The sequence below is a fragment of the Scyliorhinus canicula genome, chromosome 13 (assembly GCF_902713615.1).
Source record: "Scyliorhinus canicula chromosome 13, sScyCan1.1, whole genome shotgun sequence".
Lineage (NCBI taxonomy): Eukaryota > Metazoa > Chordata > Chondrichthyes > Carcharhiniformes > Scyliorhinidae > Scyliorhinus > Scyliorhinus canicula.
Window position 1 is genome coordinate 120,782,585 of NC_052158.1, and position 22,982 is coordinate 120,805,566.

Consider the following 22,982-nt stretch of genomic DNA (forward strand, 5'->3'; position numbering starts at 1 on the left):
TTTAGGCGGTGGCCACCTTTCCTGGACTTCCTGGCAGAACGGTAGGAAAATAGGCCGGCTGCAGCAGCAACCCGGGGGGGGGGGGGGGGGGGGGGGGGGGGGGGGGGGAGGGGGGTGGGGTGGGAGAGGGAGGGGGGATTTGTTTCGGGGAAGGGAGAAATGTGTATATGTGTTTATTGAATATGCAGCTTTTTATAGTTACTGGGGTGGGGGGGGTAGGTTTTGGGGGGTTAGTGTATTTTTCTTTTTGTTGTTAATACTGTTTTCCTGTTGTTAATTTCTGTTTTTGATATGTTTTAGAAAATCTCAATAAAAATTATTAAAAAACAAAAACAAAACCATATTCCAATAAAACTGCCTACAAATGCTGACAGTGGTGCTCCCTTGAAATCCTGGACAATAACTTTTAATGCCTTTGCCTTGAAAAGGGCAAAAACTGCAATTTCTTCCCATTGAATGCAAGTTTGAAAGTCACATAGATATTTCATGCTATTTTGTTTACAGTTTATGCCTGAAAACACTATTTTTCTTCTTTCCGATATGTGGGTTCAACCATCATTCTCTGGGATCTTTCAATTTAACTGCCTGTTGGCATCACTTTACGTTTCCTCGGTACATCAGATACTGTCAACTCATTGCTCCCTTATCCCTATTAACCATATCAGCTGCAAGTAATCTGATCAAAATTCTTGCCAATTTAGTTCCTAATTTGCAGCAAACATCATCAATTGCCAATCTTGTATTCTTCCGTTAACTGAAACCTTTATGCAGTTAGTTAGGCTATATTAATAAAGACAAATTATATTAATATTTAACTGTATCACTGGCTTTCAAAACAATTCTCCAGCAAGTAAAACAATTTACTATGAAATTGAGAGAAAACAACTTATGCCTTGGTTGTCTTGGTTTTACTGAAATTTCAAATATTCCTTTTCAGGCCATAGAAAACTTTGCAATGACAGTGAAAACAACAGCGCAACTATTACAGTCATTTGGCACTGAACTTGCAGAGACTGAATTGCCCAATGATGTCCAGTCCACAAAAGTACTGCTCACAACTCACACAGAAAAACGCAATGATCTAAAGGTACTAGATGTAATGGTGGCATGCTTGCTATTACTTTTCAATATCATGATAAGAATGAGGAGCAATGAAAACCAGTAAGTTTTTTTTATTGCTTTCTGACAAATGCTCTCAATATAATACTTAAGCCTAGAAATTGCTGTTAGCAATATTAGCAGACACATTTGGAGGACGTACTTTGGCTATTTTTGTATTACCCCATTCAAAAATATATATCTACTGTAAAATAGCTGACAAAAGATTACAAGAACACAAGAAATATGCGCAAGTGTAATGTGCTTGTTACGTGAATTGGACATTCTGAATTCTCCCTCAGCGTACCCAAACAGGCGCCGGAACGTGGTGATTAGGGGATTTTCACAGTAACGTCATTGCAGTGTTAATGTAAGCCTACCTGTGACACTAATAAAGATTATTAGATTATATGGCCTGACAGATCTGCTCTGCCATTCGGTACAATCATGGCTGATCTTTGACTTCAACTCCATTTTCCCACCTGCTCCCCATATTTCTTACATCCCTGAAAGACTAAACACCTGTCTATCCTGGCCTTAAATATATTCAATGATGGAGAATCCATTAACCTCTGGGGTAGAGAATTCCAAAGATTCACAAACCTTTGAGTGAAGTAATTTCGATTCATCTCACCCCTCAATCATCGGTCCCTTTTCCTGAGACTGGTGTCTGTGTTTTAGACACCCCGATCAACAGAAACAGTGAGGGCAATTTTCCTTTTTTTTTTCCAAAGTCTTGTCTCAGGCAGGCAAAGGGATATGTAGCCCGCCAACTGCACTGACAGCTTTTCCCGCCAAATTTTAAACAGTTTTGGGGAAAAAAATGCTGAAGGAGGGTCCCACAATGTCACGCTGCCAGCAATTTCGGCTTTCAAGAAATCAGGGTGCCCGATGTAAAAAAATATATATATTAAAAGGATTCCCCGATGGGGAGCCCCACTCTGAACTTCCCCAATGGAAGCCCACTCCCCCCAGCATTATCCCCTTGCACTGCCTGGAACTACCATCCTATCATTGACAGGGTACTGCCTGGACATGACCTTCTTTACCTCCGGGAGCAGTACGTACCTGTGTTCCCCAGTGGTGACCGTTTGCCAGGTTCTCGTTTTACAAAACTGGGTGTTGTGGGATTCTAACATGGGGGGGTGGGGGGGGGGGGGCGGTAATAGAACAGGGAAACCTGTTAATTTTATTAAAATGTACGGTAATGGAGTTCCCAACATTGTGTGGTGGGAATTGTTGAATTGTTGAACCATTGTTAATTGTCGGAAAAACCTCTCTGGTTCACTAATGTCCTTTATGGGAGGAAATATGCCGTCCTTACCTCGTCTGGCCTGAATGTGACTCCAGATCCACAGCAACATGGTTGACTCTTTGCTACCCCTCAAGTACAATGAGGGATGGGCAATAAATGTGACTGCGACGCTCACATCCCATGAATGTAAAAAATCCCATTAGGTCATTGGCGGGGCACAGGGACAACCCAGCGAAGAGATCTCGTGCAGACATGTTTGAGTATTCTGTGATTTTCTAGATTGCACGATGTTTGTATTTCCTTAAATTCTTTGTGGCGCTTGCTAGACTGCTCAAGGTAGTAATAGACTGGGTACAAGCAGGTCCACTGGAGGGAATGGCAAATGACTTGCCCCTTTCTCTGCAGCCAGATGAAGAAGGTGGCATGGAGATCCAAGAATGAAAATATCTGGGTTTCCTTTCTTCACAAAGAAAGCAACACCATTGTGGACTCCCATCATCACTGCTGCATTGTCTGCAGAAAAGCATATCATGTTTTTCCAAGGAATGTTTTTTTCCTTAAGAATATCGTCCAGAAGTTGGAAAATATTTTTGCCGCTTGATCTCTCTTTCATTGTCACTATTTCAAGTAGCACACTGATCACCCTGTTCACATCTGTGTTAAAGAACCGAACAATGATAGGATGGGGTTGTTCCTCCACACCACAGTCAGAACTCCCATCGGTTGAGATGGAGAACGGGATTTCTCTGGTTTTCCCAAGGATGTCACCTTTCGTCTCTTGGCCTAGAGACTTGGCAATTGCTGTTATCTTGGTCCAGCGTGAAGCAAACTTATAAGCAATCGAGTTGGCTGGAAACATCACTTTCACAAGATCACAAAGATCTGTCACCTTTCGTCTCTTGGCCTAGAGACTTGGCAATTGCTGTTATCTTGGTCCAGCATGAAGCAAACTTATAAGCAATCGAGTTGGCTGGAAACATCACTTTCACAAGATCAGTAAAATGATCAGCAGCAGAAAGCGCCACATTGTGCTCAATCTGGAAATGTGTCATCAAAGTTTCTGCTCTTTGTTACATGAAAGATTTAATATCGTGGGTGCTTTCCGAAATTTGTGCGTGATGTTTCTTAGATCGCATACGTGCCTGTATGTCCTTTGCTCCTCCGTGAGCAATGCTGAAGTCCGATGAGCAGATGTTACATTGCGCAGTGTATTCATCCTTTCTCAATTGTACAATAAAGGACCATCTTGATGTGTAGTCCTTCTTGAAAATCTGTTTTCTAGATTTAGCAGCAGATAACAAAGTCATGATCGCTACTTATTCAACATTCCCATTGGTTTTTCTTCCAACTTGACTATGCCGTCAGTACAAGAGACTAACATGCTTGAACTGAGTCCAACTGGTAACTCATATACAAACAGCCCTGCTGTGGCTAGCTTCCTCCTCACTTGACTAAGTCAAAACAGAAACAGCTGGAAATGGTAGATAATGGAAGGCACTAGAAAACTTATTCTATAATACTGCACAGAGAACAATGCAGCAGGGTTTAAATTACCGATCTATGTGTTTTTAAATGATTAAGGATGGAATCTTGATTCCCACAGAGCACAATAGAACCAAAGGTAATTACCAAACATTTTTAAATTGCATCACATCACTCTGTACAATTTCCAGTGCTGTACAGGCCTTCGATGATGTAGATGATCTATACGTGAGATTGTGTAGTTGACCCTCGTGTGCAGGGCATGTGGTGGGGGGTTGTGAGGGGGCAAGGCCTCTGCACGGGGCACTGTCTTCCAGCAACCGTTGCCAAGGAAACCAGTCATTACAGCGAGTATTGAATATCGAAACGTTCCGGGAGGATTGCATTCGCTTGTCAATCAGTCCTCCCCCCCCCCCCCCCCCCCCCCACACCTCCCACCCCCAACTACCACCACCCCACAAAGCCAGCCAGCCCTTTACAGGGAGCTTCCTCTTAATATTTTTTTCTTCCTTCCTCCCCAAAAAACTCCTCTCGTTTAAATTACTCTCCTTCCGTGTGGTGTGTTGGATTTGACCGAGTGCTGCAGTGGATTACGTATTTCAACGCGAGAAATCGTATTGACATATTCAAGCAGATTTTCCGTATGAGTATTGGAAAGTCCATGCTAGTTGACAGCGCTGGATATTCAACTTCAGCTAATTAATTCATCTAACTAAACTTCAGGAAAAAAAACTCACCAGGCCTGAACTTGTATTTTCCAAGATGGGCCAATCATGTGAATTATGAAGTATTCCTTTAAACCTTTAAAAGTGCACTAATCTTTTGTTTTACAGTCTTTTCCTTGTGTGTGTGGTAGTGGTGGTGAGGGTGGGGGGGGGGGGGGGGGAGAGGTTGTGTGACTGTGGATTTGAGAGGGTAACGTAGCATTGGATATTCAGGGTAAACACATGAATAAATATTCTTTATTTAAACCTCCGAAAATTTTGCAGCTGATTATTCAAATTGTGCACACACTCGGGGGGTTAAGAAATACAGAACTCTTCCTTCTCAAAACATGTACTGATTACAGAAAATAAGGGAAAGGAAAAGGTGTTTCAGTTCTCTCTCAACCCCAACCATAACATCAGTGTCACACCAATTAGAATCAGTCATTCACAGAAGATAGCAAAGCAGGGAGGTGGTGGCGTAGTGGTGTTGTCACTTGACTAGTACTCCAGGGTAATGCTTTCAGGCGTTCGAATCCCACCATGGCAGATCATGAAATGTGAATTCAATAAAAATCTGGAATGAAAAGTCTAATGATGAACTTGAAACCGTTGTCGATTGTTGTAAAAACCCATCTGGTTCACTAATCTCCTTTAGGGAAGGAAATCTGCCGTCCTTACCTGGTCTGGTCTACATGTGACTCCAGGCCCACAGCAATGTGCCCTCTCAAATGACCTAGTGAACCACTGATCTACTCAGTTTAAGAGCAATTAGGGATGGTCAATAAATGCTGGTCCAGCCAGCAACGCCCACATCCCTTGAATGAATAAAATATTACAAAAATCACATTGTACATTCATTCAGAAAATGCACACATTTAGTTAATTAATGTAAACTGCTGTCTATTGTTACTATTGCAAAGGAGTACAATGAAGATTTCCAATTGTCATTTCAAAATGATGATTACTAAGTTTTTATTTTTGCTTCTCAGGAAAAATTGAAACTGGCAGTAAAAGAAGGCAACACTTTACTAGTATGTATTAAAGAACCACTTACTAAAAATCCCAATTACATCCTGAACTCTGATGAACTGGAAAATAATGCGACCGTCGAAAGGTTAGTGAGTGAATCTTTAAACATTAGAATATTTTCTTTACTGTACAACTGTTATTTAAAACATGTGGCAAAAATGTTTTAGTTATCAACTCTAGAAATCAGAGTAATGTAGGTTAACAATTAAAATTATCTTTGAATGTTTCTTTGATGTCTTCAGATTCAATACATGAAACTCAACATTCATTTTTATTAAAAGATAAAAGCCGTACTTTATTATGTTTGGTCCATCTTGCATTCATTCACCACACAAATCTGTGCATTAATTACAATTCAGTCAATAACTGCCGCAAATGTTGCTAGAAATTTCATGAGGTTCTAAGTTGAGAAAAGGATAATTATCCCATCCAAAAAGCTGGACAACTATCCAACAGGATTGGCAGACCGGCTCTTCTCTCTTGAAAAAAGAATGCTGAGGGGTGATCTAACAAAGATCTTCAAGATTATGAAAGATTTCGATAGAGTGGATACAGAGAGAATGTTTCCTCACGTAGTGAAAAGCATACCTGGAGGCCATCAATATAAGATGGTCACCAAGAAATCCAATATGGAATTCAGTAGAAATGTTGTCTCACTACCATTGAAGCAAACAGTATAAACCCATTTCAGCGGAAACTACACAGGCAAATGAGGGAGAAGGGAATAGATGGTTATAATGGATGATAAAAAATGGGAGGAGACTTGAGTGGGGCATAAACACTGGTGTGGACTGCTTGGGCCAACTGGCCTGTTTCTTTGCTGTATAACCTACATAATCCTGTGTAACTCACTCCATCATTTGCTGAATCAGAAATTGAGCTAACTTGCTTTTGCACTCTTGATGTATGTCAGTAATTTTTGTACGAGCTGGTAGCCAGTCAATAGCGATGAAGAAATTCTAACAAGTTGAGTTTAGTTTTAGCTTTTTAAATTAATTGAGAGTATTCATTGATTGAATTTAAATTCCACTAGCTTCTGTTGTGGGATATACACCCATATCCCCAGGGCCTCTGGATTACAGTTTACAAAAGAACAGTATTGTAGAGTAGATTGGAGGGTAGACAATCGGTGCATTGAGTGTGGGGAAGCACTTGGCAGATAGAGTTTGAAGTAGAGGTTGGATATCATCACAAGGATGTGCCAGACCTGCGTTTCATGGCAGCGGGAAGTGGCCGCCAGTCGCTGCCGGCGAGTTACATTGTGAATGGGAATTTCCATTGAAGCCAGCCCATGCCGCTGGGAAACTTGCAAGGCGGGGTCCGTTACTGATGGGACCAGAGATTCCCCCCGCCAGCGAATGGTCGGATAATTCCAGCCCCCATCTCCTGACTGAGACTTTGCAAATGTTTCTGAAATGGGACATCAAAATTCAATTACCTGTTCTGAAACAATAACTGCAGCATACAGCTGAAATGGGGCAGCACAGTGATTAGCACTGCTGCCTCACAGCACCAGCCATCTGGGTTAAATTCCGGCCTTGGGTGACTGTATAAAATTTTCACATTCTCCCACTGTCTGCGTGGGTTTCCTCCGGGTGCTCCATTTCCTCCCACAGTGGAAAGATGTGCAGGTTAGGTGGATTGGCCATGCAAAATTACCCCTTAGTGTCCAAAGATGTGTAGGTCAGATGGAGTTGGAGCAATGGGGTGGGAGAGTGGGCCTATGTAGGGTGCTCTTTCGGAGGGTCAGTGCAGACTTGATGGGCCGAATGACTTCTTTCTGCACTGTAGGAATTCTATTCCATGACACATGAACTAATCAAGCCCCTGCAATATACAACCAGTAGGATATTTTAAGGGAATGCCTGTCAAGCAGGAGAGAGGAAGAGGTGAACAGGACAACGGTTTTTGTTCTATTTGTCTTAATTTTATATTTAAAATTCTGTTGAAAAAGGATTAATTATGTAAATATTTAATATATTATTCTTCAATATCTACTGAGGCATAGTCTAATTCTTTTGTATCCCAAAATTCTGTTTGTGATAGATTACTGATACAATTGGATGAAACTGAAAATGCCTTCGACCAGTTTTGGTCAAAACACCACCTCAAACTTGATCAATGCCTGCAGCTACGACATTTTGAACAGGATTTCCGGGAGGTATTTATCACTTTTTCTACAGAATGTGATTTCTTTGTTGTGAAATGGTATTGGTGTATTTTCATAAATTTCACATGTTAAATTACTTGTATTATTTTAATTGAAACATCAAACCTATTTCAGATTGAGATAAAGTCAGTTTCTTCCTAATTAAAATAAGAGCATTTGTCAGGTATGGCTTGCAGTTGGGTCGGGAGCAGCTCATAGTCCACTTGTGGCGCTAACGATTATACTCAAAGCCGAGAGACTAGTACAATAGAGGCTTTATTGCTGGACGATGTTGTCCCTCCATCTGCAACAGTAGACTAAGGGTCTGAGCAGCTCTCATACATTTATACATAAGCTCCCTGTGGGCGGAGCTAGCCAGCAGGGGCTGACCGGAGGAACCTGTATTACAGGTACAGGCATACATCCCCCTACTGCAGTACACATAACTACAGTGGTTATCTCACCACACCACTCACCATATGTTGGTGGTGTGAGCCAATCTGGGGTTGGGTGGCATCGGAGACGGGGGGCTGGGGGGGGGGGGGGGGGGGGGGGGGGGGTGCTGGAATGAGAGGGGCTCAATCGGGTGGGGGTTGATCCTGGCTGGGGGGGGTTGCAAAGAGATGGATCTCAGGTTGCCTGTGAGCATGAGAGTTTGAAGGCCTCATAGTGGTGCTGGGAGTTCAATAGTGGTTATCATAGGCTTGGGAACTGTCAGATACGTGGGAGGGATTGCAGTGAGCACAGTGAGTAAGCATGTAAAGTGCGAGACAATAGTGAGGAGAGCAGTGTGTAAAGAGCGAGACTTCAGCAGGAGACCAGAGTATAAAGTGCAAGACTTCAGCGAGGAGAGTGGTGTATAAAGAGAGAGACTTCAGCAAGTAGGGTGTGTATAAAGAGAGAGACTTCAGCGAGCAGGGTGTGTATAAAGAGAGCGACTTCAGCGAGCAGGGTGTGTATAAAGAGAGAGACTTCAGCGAGCAGGGTGTGTATAAAGAGAGAGACTTCAGCGAGCAGGGTGTGTATAAAGAGAGCGACTTCAGCGAGCAGGGTGTGTATAAAGAGAGCGACTTCAGCGAGCAGGGTGTGTATAAAGAGAGAGACTTCAGCGAGGAGAGTGGTGTATAAAGAGAGAGACTTCAGCAAGTAGGGTGTGTATAAAGAGAGAGACTTCAGCGAGCAGGGTGTGTATAAAGAGAGCGACTTCAGCGAGCAGGGTGTGTATAAAGAGAGAGACTTCAGCGAGGAGAGTGGTGTATAAAGAGAGAGACTTCGGTGAGGAGGGTGTGTATAAAGAGAGAGACTTCAGCGAGGAGGGTGTGTATAAAGAGAGAGGCTTCAGTGACGAGGGTAGTGTATAAAGAGAGAGACTTCGGTGAGGAGGGTGTGTATAAAGAGAGAGACTTCAGTGAGGAGAGTGATGTATAAAGAGAGAGACTTCAGCGAGGAGGGTGTGTATAAAGAGAGAGGCTTCAGTGAGAGGGTGTGTATAAAGAGAGACTTCAGTGAGGAGAGTGATGTATAAAGAGAGAGGCTTCAGTGAGAGGGTGTGTATAAAGAGAGACTTCAGTGAGGATGGTGTGTATAAAGAGAGAGACTTCAGCGAGGAGGGTGTGTATAAAGAGAGACTTCAGTGAGGATGGTGTGTATAAAGAGAGAGACTTCAGCGAGGATGGTGTGTATAAAGAGAGAGACTTCAGCGAGGAGGGTGTGTATAAAGAGAGACTTCAGTGAGGATGGTGTGTATAAAGAGAGAGACTTCAGCGAGGAGATCTGGGTATAAAAGGCAAGACTTCAGCAAGGACAGTGGTGTATGAAGAGCGAGACATCAGAGAGAGCAGGGTGTAAAGAGTGAGACTTCAACAAGGAGAGCAGGGTCTAAAGAGAGAGAATTCAGAGATGACATCAGGGTATAAAGAGCGAGTCTTCAGTGAGAACAAGGTATAAAGAGTGAGACTTCAGCGAAGAGGGTGTTGTATAAAGAGAGAGAGACCTCAGCAAAGAGAATGGATCACAAAGAAAGAGACTTCAGTGTTTTCTATCAGGCCAACATATCCAGCATTGAAGCATTGACCACCCTTGATCAGCTCCAGTGGGTGGGCCACTTCATCTTACACGGGAGCACCCAAAACAGGTGCTCTGAGCTTCAATACGGCAGAGAAGGTCAGAGGAAACACTTCAAGGACACCCTTGAGGCCTCCTTGAAAAAGTACAACATCGCACTGACACCAGGGAATCCCTGGCCCAAGACCACCCGAAGCGGAAGAAAAGCATCTGGGAAGGAGCTGAACACCTCGAGTTTCATCGCCGAGAGCAAGCTGAAGTCAAACAGGGCAACCCATCCAACCACTCCTCAAACCACTGTCTGCCCCACCTATGAGAGAGACTGGAGGTCGCACCTTGAACTCCTCAGTGACCTGAGCACTGATTGTTAGTATGGAAGCAGCTCACCTTCAAATCCGAGGGACTGCCTAAGAGAGATAGATTGGAGACCTCGGAGCATGTGTGGTGAATGGGAGTGGAGTTTAATCACTGACCTTGGGGATGTCGGGTAGGTCTATGTTAGGCTGGAGGTCTTTGGGTGCAGAGATGCCAGAGAGGTCAGAGACTTTGTGGCAATTAGACCAGTGGCCCTGGGGTTGAGGAGGAGAATCAGAGAGCTGCAGCCGGTATGGGACGTTCTGGGGGAGGGCGGAGGGCTTGTGGAGTCAGGGCAAGATTGGAAAGGTAAGTGGATTGTCCAATTGCAGGTGGGTGCCCAAGAAGGCATGCTGCATCAAGTAGGTCATTGTAAAGGCACCCACCTCAGGGGGTGAGAGAGGCTGATGTTTCGGCCTTTGCCTCCCTGATAGCCCAGAGATGGATTTTGCTCAGGTGGCCAGACTCGGAGCTGTCGGAAGTGACGGGTGTGGGTGAGTGATCTGGAGGAATTCCTGAGGCTGGAGAAGGTCAAGTTCATCTTGACGGGTCGACAGATGGGTTCACTCGGAGGTGGAAGCCCTTTATTGATTTTTTTTAAGGAAGTTTGAGGGATCAGCGGGGGGGGGGGGGGGGAAGCGGGTTAAAATGGGGAAGACAGGATGGGAGAAGGAGGTAGTATTAGGGGAACAGGGGGAGTGTTGGTTATTTATAATGCGGATGAGTTACAGGAGGGAGAAAATAAGTTGAATCAGATAGGAAAAGAGGCAAGGCAAGGGAGGAAGAAATTAAAAATTTAAATATAAGATCGTCGATAGCTAGTAGCAGTAGCTAGTTCAGAAGCATAGAATCCATACAGTGCAGAAGGAGGCCATTCAGCCCATCGACCCGCCAAAAGAGCGCTCAGCCTAGGCCCACACCCCACCCCATCCCAGTAACCCCACACATTGATCATGACCAATCCACCTCACCGGTGCATCTTTAAACTATGGGAGGAAACTGGAGCACCCGGAAGAAATCCATGCAGACAAAGGAGAGCATGCAAACTCCACACAGTCACCCAAGGCCTGAATCGAAATAGGGTCCCTGGCTCTGCGAGGCAGCAACGCTAACTTCTGTGCCATCATGCAGAGAAAAATCTGTAAAAAGGAATTTTTTTGCAAAACTTAAGACTGAACAGGGAAGAAGCTGTGGGGAAGGGTCTGTAATCAGCAACTGAGACATTTCCTGGAACTTTCATCTAGTTCCCTCCTTGAATGCTCTTATCACATTCCCCTCCTCCCATTTCTTTTGTGCAAGGGACCAATTTGTATTTTCCCCTTTCACATACAGAGGCTGTAAAGCAATTCTGTAAAAACTTCCTGCTCAGGAATGAGAACAGTCAGAGCAGTTAGTAAGAGAAGGAAATTGAAAGCCCACAGCAAATATTAGAGTTTGTTGTGAGAAAGCGCAACTGAAATGTTAAAATACTTTGTTTTGTGATCATTTTCTGGAAACGTGGGGTAGGTACAGAAAATGGGTGTTTGAGATCATTCATATAATAGTGCTAGAGCATAAAAATGTTCTGGGGCTGTGAATAGAGTTGAGAAGTAGGAAGACAAAGGGCATTCTTGCTGCATATTTTAAACACAGACCAGAGAGAGACGAGACACACACACATATATATAATATATCAGTTTAGAGAAATAAACAAGCAGTGAGTTTTTACATTTTGCACAGTGATTGAAATCTTTTGGCTGATATTGTTGCAGACACCTGATCACACCACTTTGTTTTGATACAACCAACGTATTCCGGGGGAAAAAAGAGCGACTTGCATTAATATAGCATGACCTCATGGTGTCCCAAAGTACTTTACTGGGAATAAGCATTTTTGAAGTGCAGGCACTGGTATAATACAGGAAAGATTCCCACCAACAAGAATGTGATGATAGCAAATGGTTCAGGCAATGTTGGTTCAGGCATAATTATTCAAAATAGTGCTTTCCAACTATTGAACGACAATTGAAGGCTTTATTGGACTCGATGTTTCCCCCAGCAGTGCAGGTACAGAATGCAGCTGCTAGGGAGACACAGGCTCTTATACTCCGCCTTACTGGGCGGAACCAGCAGGCAGGCTTCACCAATGATATTGCTGTCTCAGGTACCTCCCACACCAATGGTCTTACAGCATCAACTGGGTACCGTAATACCCCTAATACCGACTACCACATCCCTCTAACGAGCATGTTTGGATAGTCTACAAACTCTTTGCATATTTCATCGTCCATCGAGTCTGTCACATCCACTTACTTTAAGTCCAGTAAGAAATCTTACAACACCAGGTTAAAGTCCAACAGGTTTGTTTCAAACACTAGCTTTCGGAGCACTGGTCCTTCCTCAGGTGAATGGAGAGGTATGTTCCAGAAACATATACATAGACAAATTCAAAGATGCCAGACAATGCTTAGAATGCCAGCATTAGCAGGTAATTAAGTCTTTACAAATACAGAGATACGGGTAACCCCAGGTTAAAGAGGTGTAAATTGCCTCAAGCCAGGACATACAAAATCCTACCAACTGTCCTGGCTTGATACAATTCACACCTCTTTACCCTGTGTATCCCTTTAGGATGTGGTGCTAAATGTTTCCATGTAGTTCCATCTCGTTCTTTATATCAGGATATTTCAAAGTCTGGGTCCACGACCCCGCGGGTGGGTCTTGGGCTGGTGACAGAATGGTTGCGGAGCCAACAGCCGGTAACAATTCTGTATTTCATAGAGAGAAGTCGTTGACCCATAAGAATAAGAATTTAACAAGCCACTAACTCAATATGAAGCTCAGAGGTAATGGCACTGAAGGGTACCGATGTGTCACAGCCGGCAGCACCCGCATGCGCCCTTGCTTCAAGCTACCCGACAGCTCCAAACGTTTCTCTCAGTGACTGCCCGGCTCCAGCTGTAGATGCCACATGAATGCTGCGTTCAAAGTCCGATTACTTCCCAACAGCACAACCCCCCCCCCCCCCCCACCACCCCTCCCGCCAGCTAGAATAGCAACAATCCCTCGATGTTAGCATTTTTTTGTAAGCACAAAGGAATCTTTGATTGAGAGCCAGTAGGAAGATCTTTCATTTCCTTGTACTTGCAACTGGGACAGATATTGGGACCAAATATCAAATTCAACAGACAGTCAGTGGATCCACTTGATTTTTCACTCGATCACCGGTCAAGGGCTCTTCTAGCAGTGAGCAACTTATTCCGTCATGGGCAATTCTTTTTTAACATGCTTCACTTGCAACAGATTGGAATAAAATAACATTTCCACAGCATGTTTCCTTTACGGTGCTTCGAACGAGCTTTGTTCTAATCTATAGAATTGGAAAGGCAATTCCAACGGGCAATATACACTGGTCATGGCATGAGGGGATGGCGCAAACCCTATGTGCAAGTTCCCCATGTATTGATAAACATGATGCAGCTGGCGGTTTGTATTGGACAGAATGTTTTCCACATGCAGGAGTGTGGATGTTCAGCTGCTTTGTCAAAATTGGAACATTGCAAAACCTAGACTGGTCTGTGGAAAGGAATATCGGTGTAGCTCGCTGGTGACCGGATTTTCATTTTGAAAAGATGAATGTTCTTGTGCTCCAGTTTGAGTCCCAGGGAGGAGGTGGAGGGTGGGGGGTGCAGTAACGGGGCCCTGATGGGCGTAGGAGTTGATGGGACTGGTCGAGGTTGTTGCCCCCGAGTAGGAGGCGCAGCAAGGCGGCCAAATCCTCAATGGAGCAAGAAGCTGTGGCTGCTCCTCTGCTTCGTGGGAATCGTTGTCTGTTACTTTTATTCCTAGATTTTACAAGAGACAATGTAATCACTTCGTACCCAAGATAGAGCGCACCCAGTGAAAATAGATCATTCATTGATCATATTCAAAATTCCCTTCCATCAAGGATTAATGATTCATTAAAATGGAATACCTCCTGCATCTCTCATGTGTGGCCCTGGACAGTGAATTTCCATAGACAGGAAGACATCAATCACAGCTGTGCATGCTTCATCCTGTCATCACTCAATCCTGGCATAAATTCAATGCATCTAGAGCTACTGCATTGTGGTTACCAACAGGAAAACTAGACAATTTTCTTTCCCTCCCTTGCCTATTGTGAGAAAACTTCGACCTCGCGCACCTCCACACGCATCATTATTATGTTAAGGAGCCTATAACGACCCACAACTTTCCGGATCTTTATCCCAGTTCAAGATATGGGAAATTGATGCCTGCGATAATGTCAGGGGGAGCACTCCCAAATCCTTTGACTCATTAAAGGCTTTACCAAAAGTGGCCCCAGCAACCTGGAAAACTTCTTATAAAATTCAACCGGGAATCATCTGGTCCCCGGGCCTTGCCCGATTGCATCGCCCCCAACCCCTCTATAACCTCCCCGAGCCCAATTGGGGCACCCAGATCCTCCACTAACTCCTCGTTTATCCTCAGGAACTCTAGCCACCACCACCACCACCCCCCCCACCCACTCCCCCCACCCCCCCACCCACTCCCCCACTCCGCCCCACCCCCCCCCCCCCACCCCCACCCCCCCACCCACTCCCCCCACCCCCCCCACCCACTCCCCCCACTCCCCCCCCACACTCCCCCCCCACACTCCCACTCCCCCCCCACTCCTCCCCCCCCCACTCCCCCCTCCCCCCCCCCCCACCCGCCCCACTTCCCCCCACCCCCGCCCTCCCAAATCGTTTCATGCCCTCCTTCCCGGCTGGGTGTTCCGATTTATACAATTTATTGTAAAACTCCTGAAATACATCATTCACCCCTGACAGGTCCAGAACCACCTTCCCCACCTGTGTCCCTCTCTTTCCCTGTCCCCCTCCTGTTTCCTTAGCTGATGTGCCAGCATCCTACTAGCTTTCTCCCCATATTCATAAACTGCCCCCTCCATACCCTCCTCATCTGTCCCACCATCTTGGGGATGGGACGTTTCGGCGTGGCCAGTTCGGCGTGGCCGATTCGGCGGGGCCAGTTCGGCGGAGGAGTTTTTCGGCGGAGGGACGTCAAATTAGTTATACAGTAGTCCCCCTTTATAACGCGGGTGTTGGGGTCCAAGACAGCCACCCGCGTTGCATCCGAGCCGCGGATATCCACGATGGGGGTTTTAAATTTATTTTAAAATCTATGCATGCGCTTCCCATTGAGAGTCTACTGGGGGGCGGGGGGAGAGGTCAGACCCCCGTAGACTCTCAATGGGAAGCGCTAGCATAGATTTTTAAATAAATTTTAAACCCCCATCGTGGATCTAATTAAAACAGTGTCAATTTCAGCGGCCGGAGAGGGAAGCTGCTCTCTCACTGAAGCAATCAGCGGCCGCTGAAATTGACACTGCCCGCTGCTCTCTCTCTCCAATCCAACTTTTAAGTTTTAATGTTTCTGATTGGAGAGAGAGAGCAGCCGGCAGTGTCAATTTCAGCGGCTGGCTCACTTTGATCCGGAGAGGGAAGCTGCTCTCTCACTGAAGCAATCAGCGGCCGCTGAAATTGACACTGCCCGCTGCTCTCTCTCTCCAATCCAACTTTTAAGTTTTAATGTTTCTGATTGGAGAGAGAGAGCAGCCGGCAGTGTCAATTTCAGTGGCCGCTGATTGCTTCAGTGAGAGAGCAGCTTCCCTCTCCGGATCAAAGTGAGCCTGCCGCTGAAATTGACACAACTGACAGTTGGGGTCCATAAGCTCCCCCGCGGAGCACCAAACCGGGTCTGACTTTATACAGCCGGTGTTACTGAAGATATTGTGACTTTACACAATGTGTTAAGTCAGACAGCAGTGTAGATCACTGGGCAGCTGCTTCAATACTTTCAGTAACACCGGCTTTCTTTAAGAGTTTAATGTTGGTGCCTTTCTTTAAGAGACCCGGTTTGGTGCACAAACACGATATCTGAGGCGGCTGGAAGGAAAAGATACAAGAAATGGGCTGCACAAACATTTTGCGACTATAACTAATTTGACGCCGAAACGTCCCTCCGCCGAAAAATTCCTCCGTCGAATCGGCTACACCGAACTGGCCACGCCGAACTGGCCACGCCGAAACGTACCAAACCCCACCATCTTATCCGTGGACAAGAGCCCAAATCCCAGCTGCCATCTCCCGCATGCTTTGCCAGCAGCTCGCCTGTCTCAGCCAACTGGTTTGCTTTTTTCCGGGCACTTCTGGTCCGCTGCTCCATAAACTAGGGGGTCAATCTCTTCTGTTCACACTTCCACACCTTCTTCCTCAAAATTCCTGCTACAAACGTTGGCAAAGGCCACAAAAAGACTACCACAAGCGGGAGCTACCACAAAGGTGACCACTCACTTCATGGCCACCACCGGAAGTCCACTGCTTTATATCATGAGCAACGATAAGAAGATCCAATAGCTTGAAATATAAATCCAACATTGGAAAAATTTATGAAGTTAAATGCATTGAATATTCTCCAACCCCATATGTGTCCTGGTGTTCTGGTTGCAATGGCACATTCAGATCTGTAAAATTCCAACCTTTAATCTGTAGATTTTGCTTTTCCCCCCTGGCCTTTGGTGCTACCTCTTAAGTTATGTTACACTGAAACTTGTGTGCTTATCTTAACTAACCCTATAATCTCACTTGAACATTAACCACACGTCAGAGTCAAATAAGAACTGACCAGAGATCAATTTGGAGATCCAAACTCATGCCGCAAGGCCGTGATGTTCAAGCAAATATTCAATGTGAATTTCTAGATGCGATGATAAAATTGAAAAGAAGGGCTGAAAAATAGTTACTACTTGTTATTGATTTGCAGGTGAAAGTTATTCTGGATTGTCTAATCGAAACAGAGGCTGCGTTCACTGACATTGGAGACAGTGTAGCTTGTGTGGAACGTCTTCTAAAAGAACTACAACTGCAGGAAGAGAAAGCACAGGTGAAAATGGATAAAAATACATCCAGATCTCCACAAATGGACTCTCCGCTCCATGTTTACTCTTGTAAAGTCCTGTAATCCCAGAACAAATTGGAGCAAGTCATTTAAAATTCCCCAGTTAAATCACTGAATGATTCTTCAGTCCATCTGTTCTAGGTTGTAGATATTATTAACTTGTGTTTCAATCGCTTACTGCCTCCAGTATGTAGTCCAGAATTCCATAAATGGGCTTAATTAACCTAATCTCCTGTGATTCCATGGTTTTACCAAGATGGTTCAAACATTCATTACAAACAATGTCACTTTGTGATGCTATATATCAAAGACCAGTAATGTTCTCATGTATCTTTAGTATAGTTCCCCATGATCTGCAATTTCTTTCACATTAGGGAACAAAAGTCTCGACAACATGGCATTAGGACAGATATTTGAGCACTGATTAACTATCATTAGAGTTTTGCAAATATTGCTTTGGGATGCATAGCTAGAAGTGCCACTGACGAGGCACCAATTCAGCCCTCACCATTACATTCAAATATCTAAATCTGAAAATTTATAAAGTAGAAGCAGATTGGAAGGTGACATATACAATTGAAGGAGTCAATTTTCTAATTATACCTGGTCGGGGGAAGGGGAAACCTCACTCGCTGCCAGTGCATTTTGGAAAATGATGCTCAATATGTTTTTAATTTCAGTGCAACAAACATGGATATATTGTATATGGATACTTATTTTCAGTAATTGTGAAAATCATATTTGCAAATTAAGTTAAATGACCGTGGTCACAACAAATATCCAATGCATTCAATGTGACATTCTAAAGAGTGATTTTACCATTGTGAAATTTAGAAAACATTTTTTTTTAATAATCTTTATTGTCACAAGTAGGCTTACATTAACACTGCAATGAAGTTACTGTGAAAATCCTCCAGTCGCCACACTCCGGCGCCTGTTCGGGTAAACAGAAGGAGAATTCGGAATGTCCGATTCACCTAACAGTACGTCTTTTGGGACTGGTGGGAGGAAACTGGAGCACCCGGAGAAAATCCACGCAGACACAGGGAGAATGTGCAGACTCCGCACAGACAGTGACTCAAGCCAGGAATCGAACCTCGAACCCTGGCACTGTGAAGCAACAGTGCGAACCACTGTGCTCCCGTGCTGCCCATTCAGACTGTAAATTCAGACTGTATTGGCAAGGAAACCAAATAGATTAGGAGGAATCCCCACTGTATCAAGATAACTTATAATTTTTTAGGGCAAACACTCTGATTGGCCAATTGGCCAGTTTCTGAGCTGTAAAATTCTGTCGCTCCTTGGCAAAAGAATTAAACTGACAATTCAGAAATCACTCACTGGTGATGAACATAGTTGTGGATTTTTTTTGGCATATGCAACATTTGTTTTATTTGGCACTATTCTTGAAGTTTCTAATGGTAAAATACCATGTACAGTATTGTCTCACAAATAAATTAATCTTTTGTCCTCTGATATTGGCAACAGCATTTCTATGTTTATAATGTGTAGCTTGTTTTACTGATGATCTGTTCAAACAAATATGATTGTCCAGCTAGTGTGTTGTTGCTTGGTTATTTCATTGTCAGATATCTTTCCCTCTTTATTCATAGGGATCATTAGAAAAGGCACAGTTATTAGCTGTGCGTGGAGACCAACTTATCCAAAGCAACCACTATGCTATTGACTCCATCCGACCGAAGTGTAATGAACTCAGGCGTATATGTGATGATTTTATCAACGAAATGAAGAAAAAACATGGCGTGCTTGGAAAATCTCTTGAAGTCCACAAGCAACTGGACAGTGTAATTAATCCATTAGCCTTTAGCCAGTAATCACAAAAGAAATAACGTTATTAAAATCCTATTTTTAATTATTTTACTTTGTTCTTTAAGGCCAAGGAATGGTGTGAAACAGGGATCTATCTCCTGGCATCTCAAGCAGTGGACAAGTGTCAATCGCAGGAAGGAGCTGAAGCGGCACTCCAAGATATTGAGAAATTCCTCGAAACTGCCAAAGATTACAAAGTTACCAATCCAAAAGAGTTTTTTCAACAATTTGACCTGTTTCTTACTTCAGAAGTTAAGGTAAATTAGAAACATCAGTTGACTAACTCAATATTATGATGTTAAATTAATCTGGGTTATTTCATGTTATATATTCTTGAGGATATTAAGTTCAACACAGTCCAAACCTATAGGGATTTTAAAATATATTTTTGTGTAAAATTAACATTACAAATGGATATAAATTATATATAGTTCCCTTCATAAGTAACCATCATCATTAGAACTGTAAAGTTGAACAGTTGAAGAGTTGCCTTAACATCCAGGTTTTCTTTTAGTAGTTTGAAGAGCGACTGCAGTTATACAACTGGCAGATGTAGTTTGGAGAAGTGAGCCAGACACTTTGAGGGGGATGATAGGAAAGGATTGTATTGAAATTTTGTGGATTGATCTGGAAGTCTGAAAGGGAAAAACTGCAGTGGTAGCGTGGAGATATTATTGGCTACAAAATTAAAAGGCGGTTGGAAGTTCTGCTGTGGGTGGTCATTTTAAAAAATTGTCAATCTAAGGCTCAATTTTAATCATGGGTGATAATAATCTCCCACAATAGACTTTGACATGCGATTGAACAATCTGCATACAATTTGGGATTCATTAAGTTCTTGTCTTTATTAAGTAGTACAGTAAGTCATTTCCATAATTGGGAGGGAAGTATTGGATTTATTACTAATTAATGAGTAGTAATTACTCTTTCTTTCTTGGAATAAGGGGATGTCTGCAGTTTAGTGGACATTTGAAGCAGACTTTTGAGAGGAAAAATGCTTACAAAGGAAATGTGAAGAACTAGCTAAAGGGGAGGGTGTGGAGGGAAATAGAATTGCATTCAAGAGGTTTGCTCATATTGCAGAGGCACTTTATTCCAGAAACAAGTTGTGAATAGAAGAGTAAAACTGAAATAGGGTCTCTGCTGTCCAAGAATATTGCTGGAAATGTCCCCTTCTCCGTGAATATTACATTCTTCTTCTGACCCTTGCCCCCTTAACATGCAGGTTAAGAGCTTAAGGGAACTGAATTAATGAGATGGGTGTGGATGGGCTGTTGTTGGCCTTTCTATCTCATTTTCTTCTTCCATTGCTGCCAACTGCGTGGTCCTTCATTGAGAGAGGTGTTCAGAAGATGTGCATCTCAAGCCTTTTACTCAGCCCATCTCCAATTGGAGGTTAAAAGACACTTAGGAGTCAAGCAGGTGATATGTTTCCTTCAATTTGCTGGTGGCCATTTCTGTAGTCACAGAACTTAAATGAGTGGATGGAAAATCAGGTAGGCCCCTTTGGTGTTTGTATACCTTCCTCATCAATTTTCATATATGCAATGTGCCCATGTGATCCAATAACCTATGGCACAGGAAGTAAAAGTTCACCATGATCACTCAAAAGCAGCAGTCACAAATGATTTTTAATCAGTCTCCCAAGTGGAAATGGTTATCTGATTTTATCCCTGACCACGCCTTATGTAATTGTAAACAAAGTTTATGTTCTCAAATCTCAGTGGTGCAGCAATTTAAAAATATCCTCCACAATTCTCAAGCCACACATTTTCTTTTGCATGTTGTTGAGCTGGATTGAGGGGAGTAAGAGGAAAATGTAGGAGCCCGATTCTCCAGAAAGATTACTATGTATGGTAATGTTAATTGGTCCACTTAACAAGGCCTCACAGTCTTCACGCCAGCCGATTTGCCGGGACTGCGCTTACCAGCCCCCCCGCTAACAGGGTCGAGCTCAGCCAACCCCACTCAGCTGGCAGCCATGGCGCCAAGAAGACTGGCCCCAAGATTCAGAGATGCAGACCTGGGGAGGCTCCTGGATGCGGTGGAGGCCAGGAGGGATGTCCTGGGCTGGATTCTCTGATTCCCGACGCCAAAATAGTGTTCAGCGAAGGGACAGAGAATCCCTGATAATGCCCAAATCAGGGGCGAGGGGCGTGGGGGGGGGGGGGGGGGGGTCAGTTTTACGATGTTCCACCCCCTGAAAAGCGGGGTACTCCACAGCCTCAGGCCGTTGCCCGAGGCCGGCCTTCGATGCTCCGTCCCCGACCGGCCAAGTTCCCGACGGTGTGGAACACACGTGTTACCCGTGGTAAACTCAGCATGGCAGCTGCAGACTCAGTCTGGCACGGCTACAGTCGGGAGAGAGCCGAACTGCGGGCTGGGGGGGCTTCATTCAGGGCTGGGGGTATTGTGTGTGTGGGGAGGGGGGGGGGGAGTCAGGAGCGCGCGACGAGCCAAAAGGGGTTGGTATTTTTGCAGCCCGGGTCAGCAGGCTGAGGCCACCATGAAGCACGGCGCGGCCGCTGCAGGCATCCACCGTGCGCATGCGCAGGCACGGACCCGGGCCGTATCGGCAGCTACAGCTGGGAGCTCTAATGCTGCTTGGCTGCTTGTACCCCCCGGAGCAAGGAATTGGTGGCCGTTTGCGCCACTCTGGCGTGGGGACTTAGACTCCCAAACGGAGGATCCAACCCCCTGTTTCTCCAAGGGACCCAGAGGGTGAGCCAGGGCAGCCAGTGCTGTCTGGGAAGAAGTGGCAGTGGCCGTCTTCTTGGGAATCATGACCAGGAGGAATGGACTCCAGTGTTGCAAGAAGGTCAAGGTCTATACAACAACACAGGTAAGTTGACACCAATGCCAACCCGCCCCGCACTGCCCCACTCCCATCCCTCCGTCTCCACATGAGCATCCACGCCCCCAACCCTCCCTTTTCTTAAAAAATATTTTTATTCTCATTTTTCGCATTTTCTCCAAATTTACACCCAACAATAATTTGTAACGAATGCAATGTCAATCCCCATATCAATAACAACAAACCCATCCTCCCACCAAACCCCCAAAAAGCATCCCGCATGTTAACATAAACAAATAACAAAAAGGAAATCAGGAATCACCCATAGTCACCATTAACACATACAGTCCCCATCCCCCTCCCTTCACCCCCCCTTCTCCTTTCAACCCCCTTCAACCCTCCCTTCACCACCATCCTCACCACCGTAAACCATATGTGCGGCTAATAATATCCTCTGAGGCTCTCCCATAATTGTCGGGAGAGGGCCCAAACTGATGGAGGGGTGCCAGACATAACAATCCTCATGACATTCGAGGAACGGACCATGGGGGTGATGGAGGTACGGAGGTTGGCGCACGCCGCAGAGGTGAGGATCCATCGGTACCCACCCGGAGGACCTGTCAAATGTGAGTTGTTAATGTCATACACACTGACCACATGTCCATTCTCCCGCAGGTCTTCCAGCCGCCAGCACCGACCAATCCAGGGTGGTCCCCCCCACGAGACCATCTCGGAGGAGAATTCCATAAGACATAGGAGCAGAATTAGGCCACTCAACCTATCGAGTCTGCTCCGCCATCCCTATTCTCCTGCCTTCTCCCCCATAACCCCTGATCCCCTTATTAATCAAGAACCTATCTATCTCGGTCTTAAAGACAGTGATTTGGCCTCTATAGCTTTCTATGGTAAAGAGTTCTACAGACTCACCACCCTTTGGCTGAAGAAATTCCTCCTTCATCTCTGTTTTAAAGGATCGTCCCTTTAGTCTGAGATGGTATCCTCTGGTTCTAGTTTTTCCTACAAGTGGAAACATCCTCTCCACATCCACTCTATCCAGGCCTCACAGTATCCTGCAAGCTTCAATAAGATCCCCCCTCATCCTTCTAAAGTCCAATGAGTACAGGCCCAGAGCCCTCAACCATTCCTCATATGACAAGTTCTTCATTCCAGGGATCATTCTTGTGAACCTCTAGACGCTTTCCAAGGCCAGCACATCCTTCCTTAGATACGAAGCCCAAAACTGCTCACAATACTCCAAATGGGGTCTGACCAGAGCCT

General features: G+C 44.7%; 1 protein-coding gene across 11 annotated transcripts in view; it reads left to right on the top strand.

The window, feature by feature from the left end:
* mcf2l2 (MCF.2 cell line derived transforming sequence-like 2) overlaps positions 1-22,982 on the top strand; it is a 465,252-nt gene that overhangs the window by 235,616 nt on the left and 206,654 nt on the right. For all 11 annotated transcript variants that reach the window (XM_038816480.1, XM_038816477.1, XM_038816487.1 and 8 more), the window contains 6 exons: positions 938-1,087; positions 5,532-5,656; positions 7,618-7,732; positions 16,946-17,065; positions 18,694-18,885; positions 18,976-19,167. In XM_038816480.1, the coding sequence (XP_038672408.1) occupies positions 938-1,087; positions 5,532-5,656; positions 7,618-7,732; positions 16,946-17,065; positions 18,694-18,885; positions 18,976-19,167 (894 nt within the window). The remainder of the gene's footprint in view (positions 1-937; positions 1,088-5,531; positions 5,657-7,617; positions 7,733-16,945; positions 17,066-18,693; positions 18,886-18,975; positions 19,168-22,982) is intronic.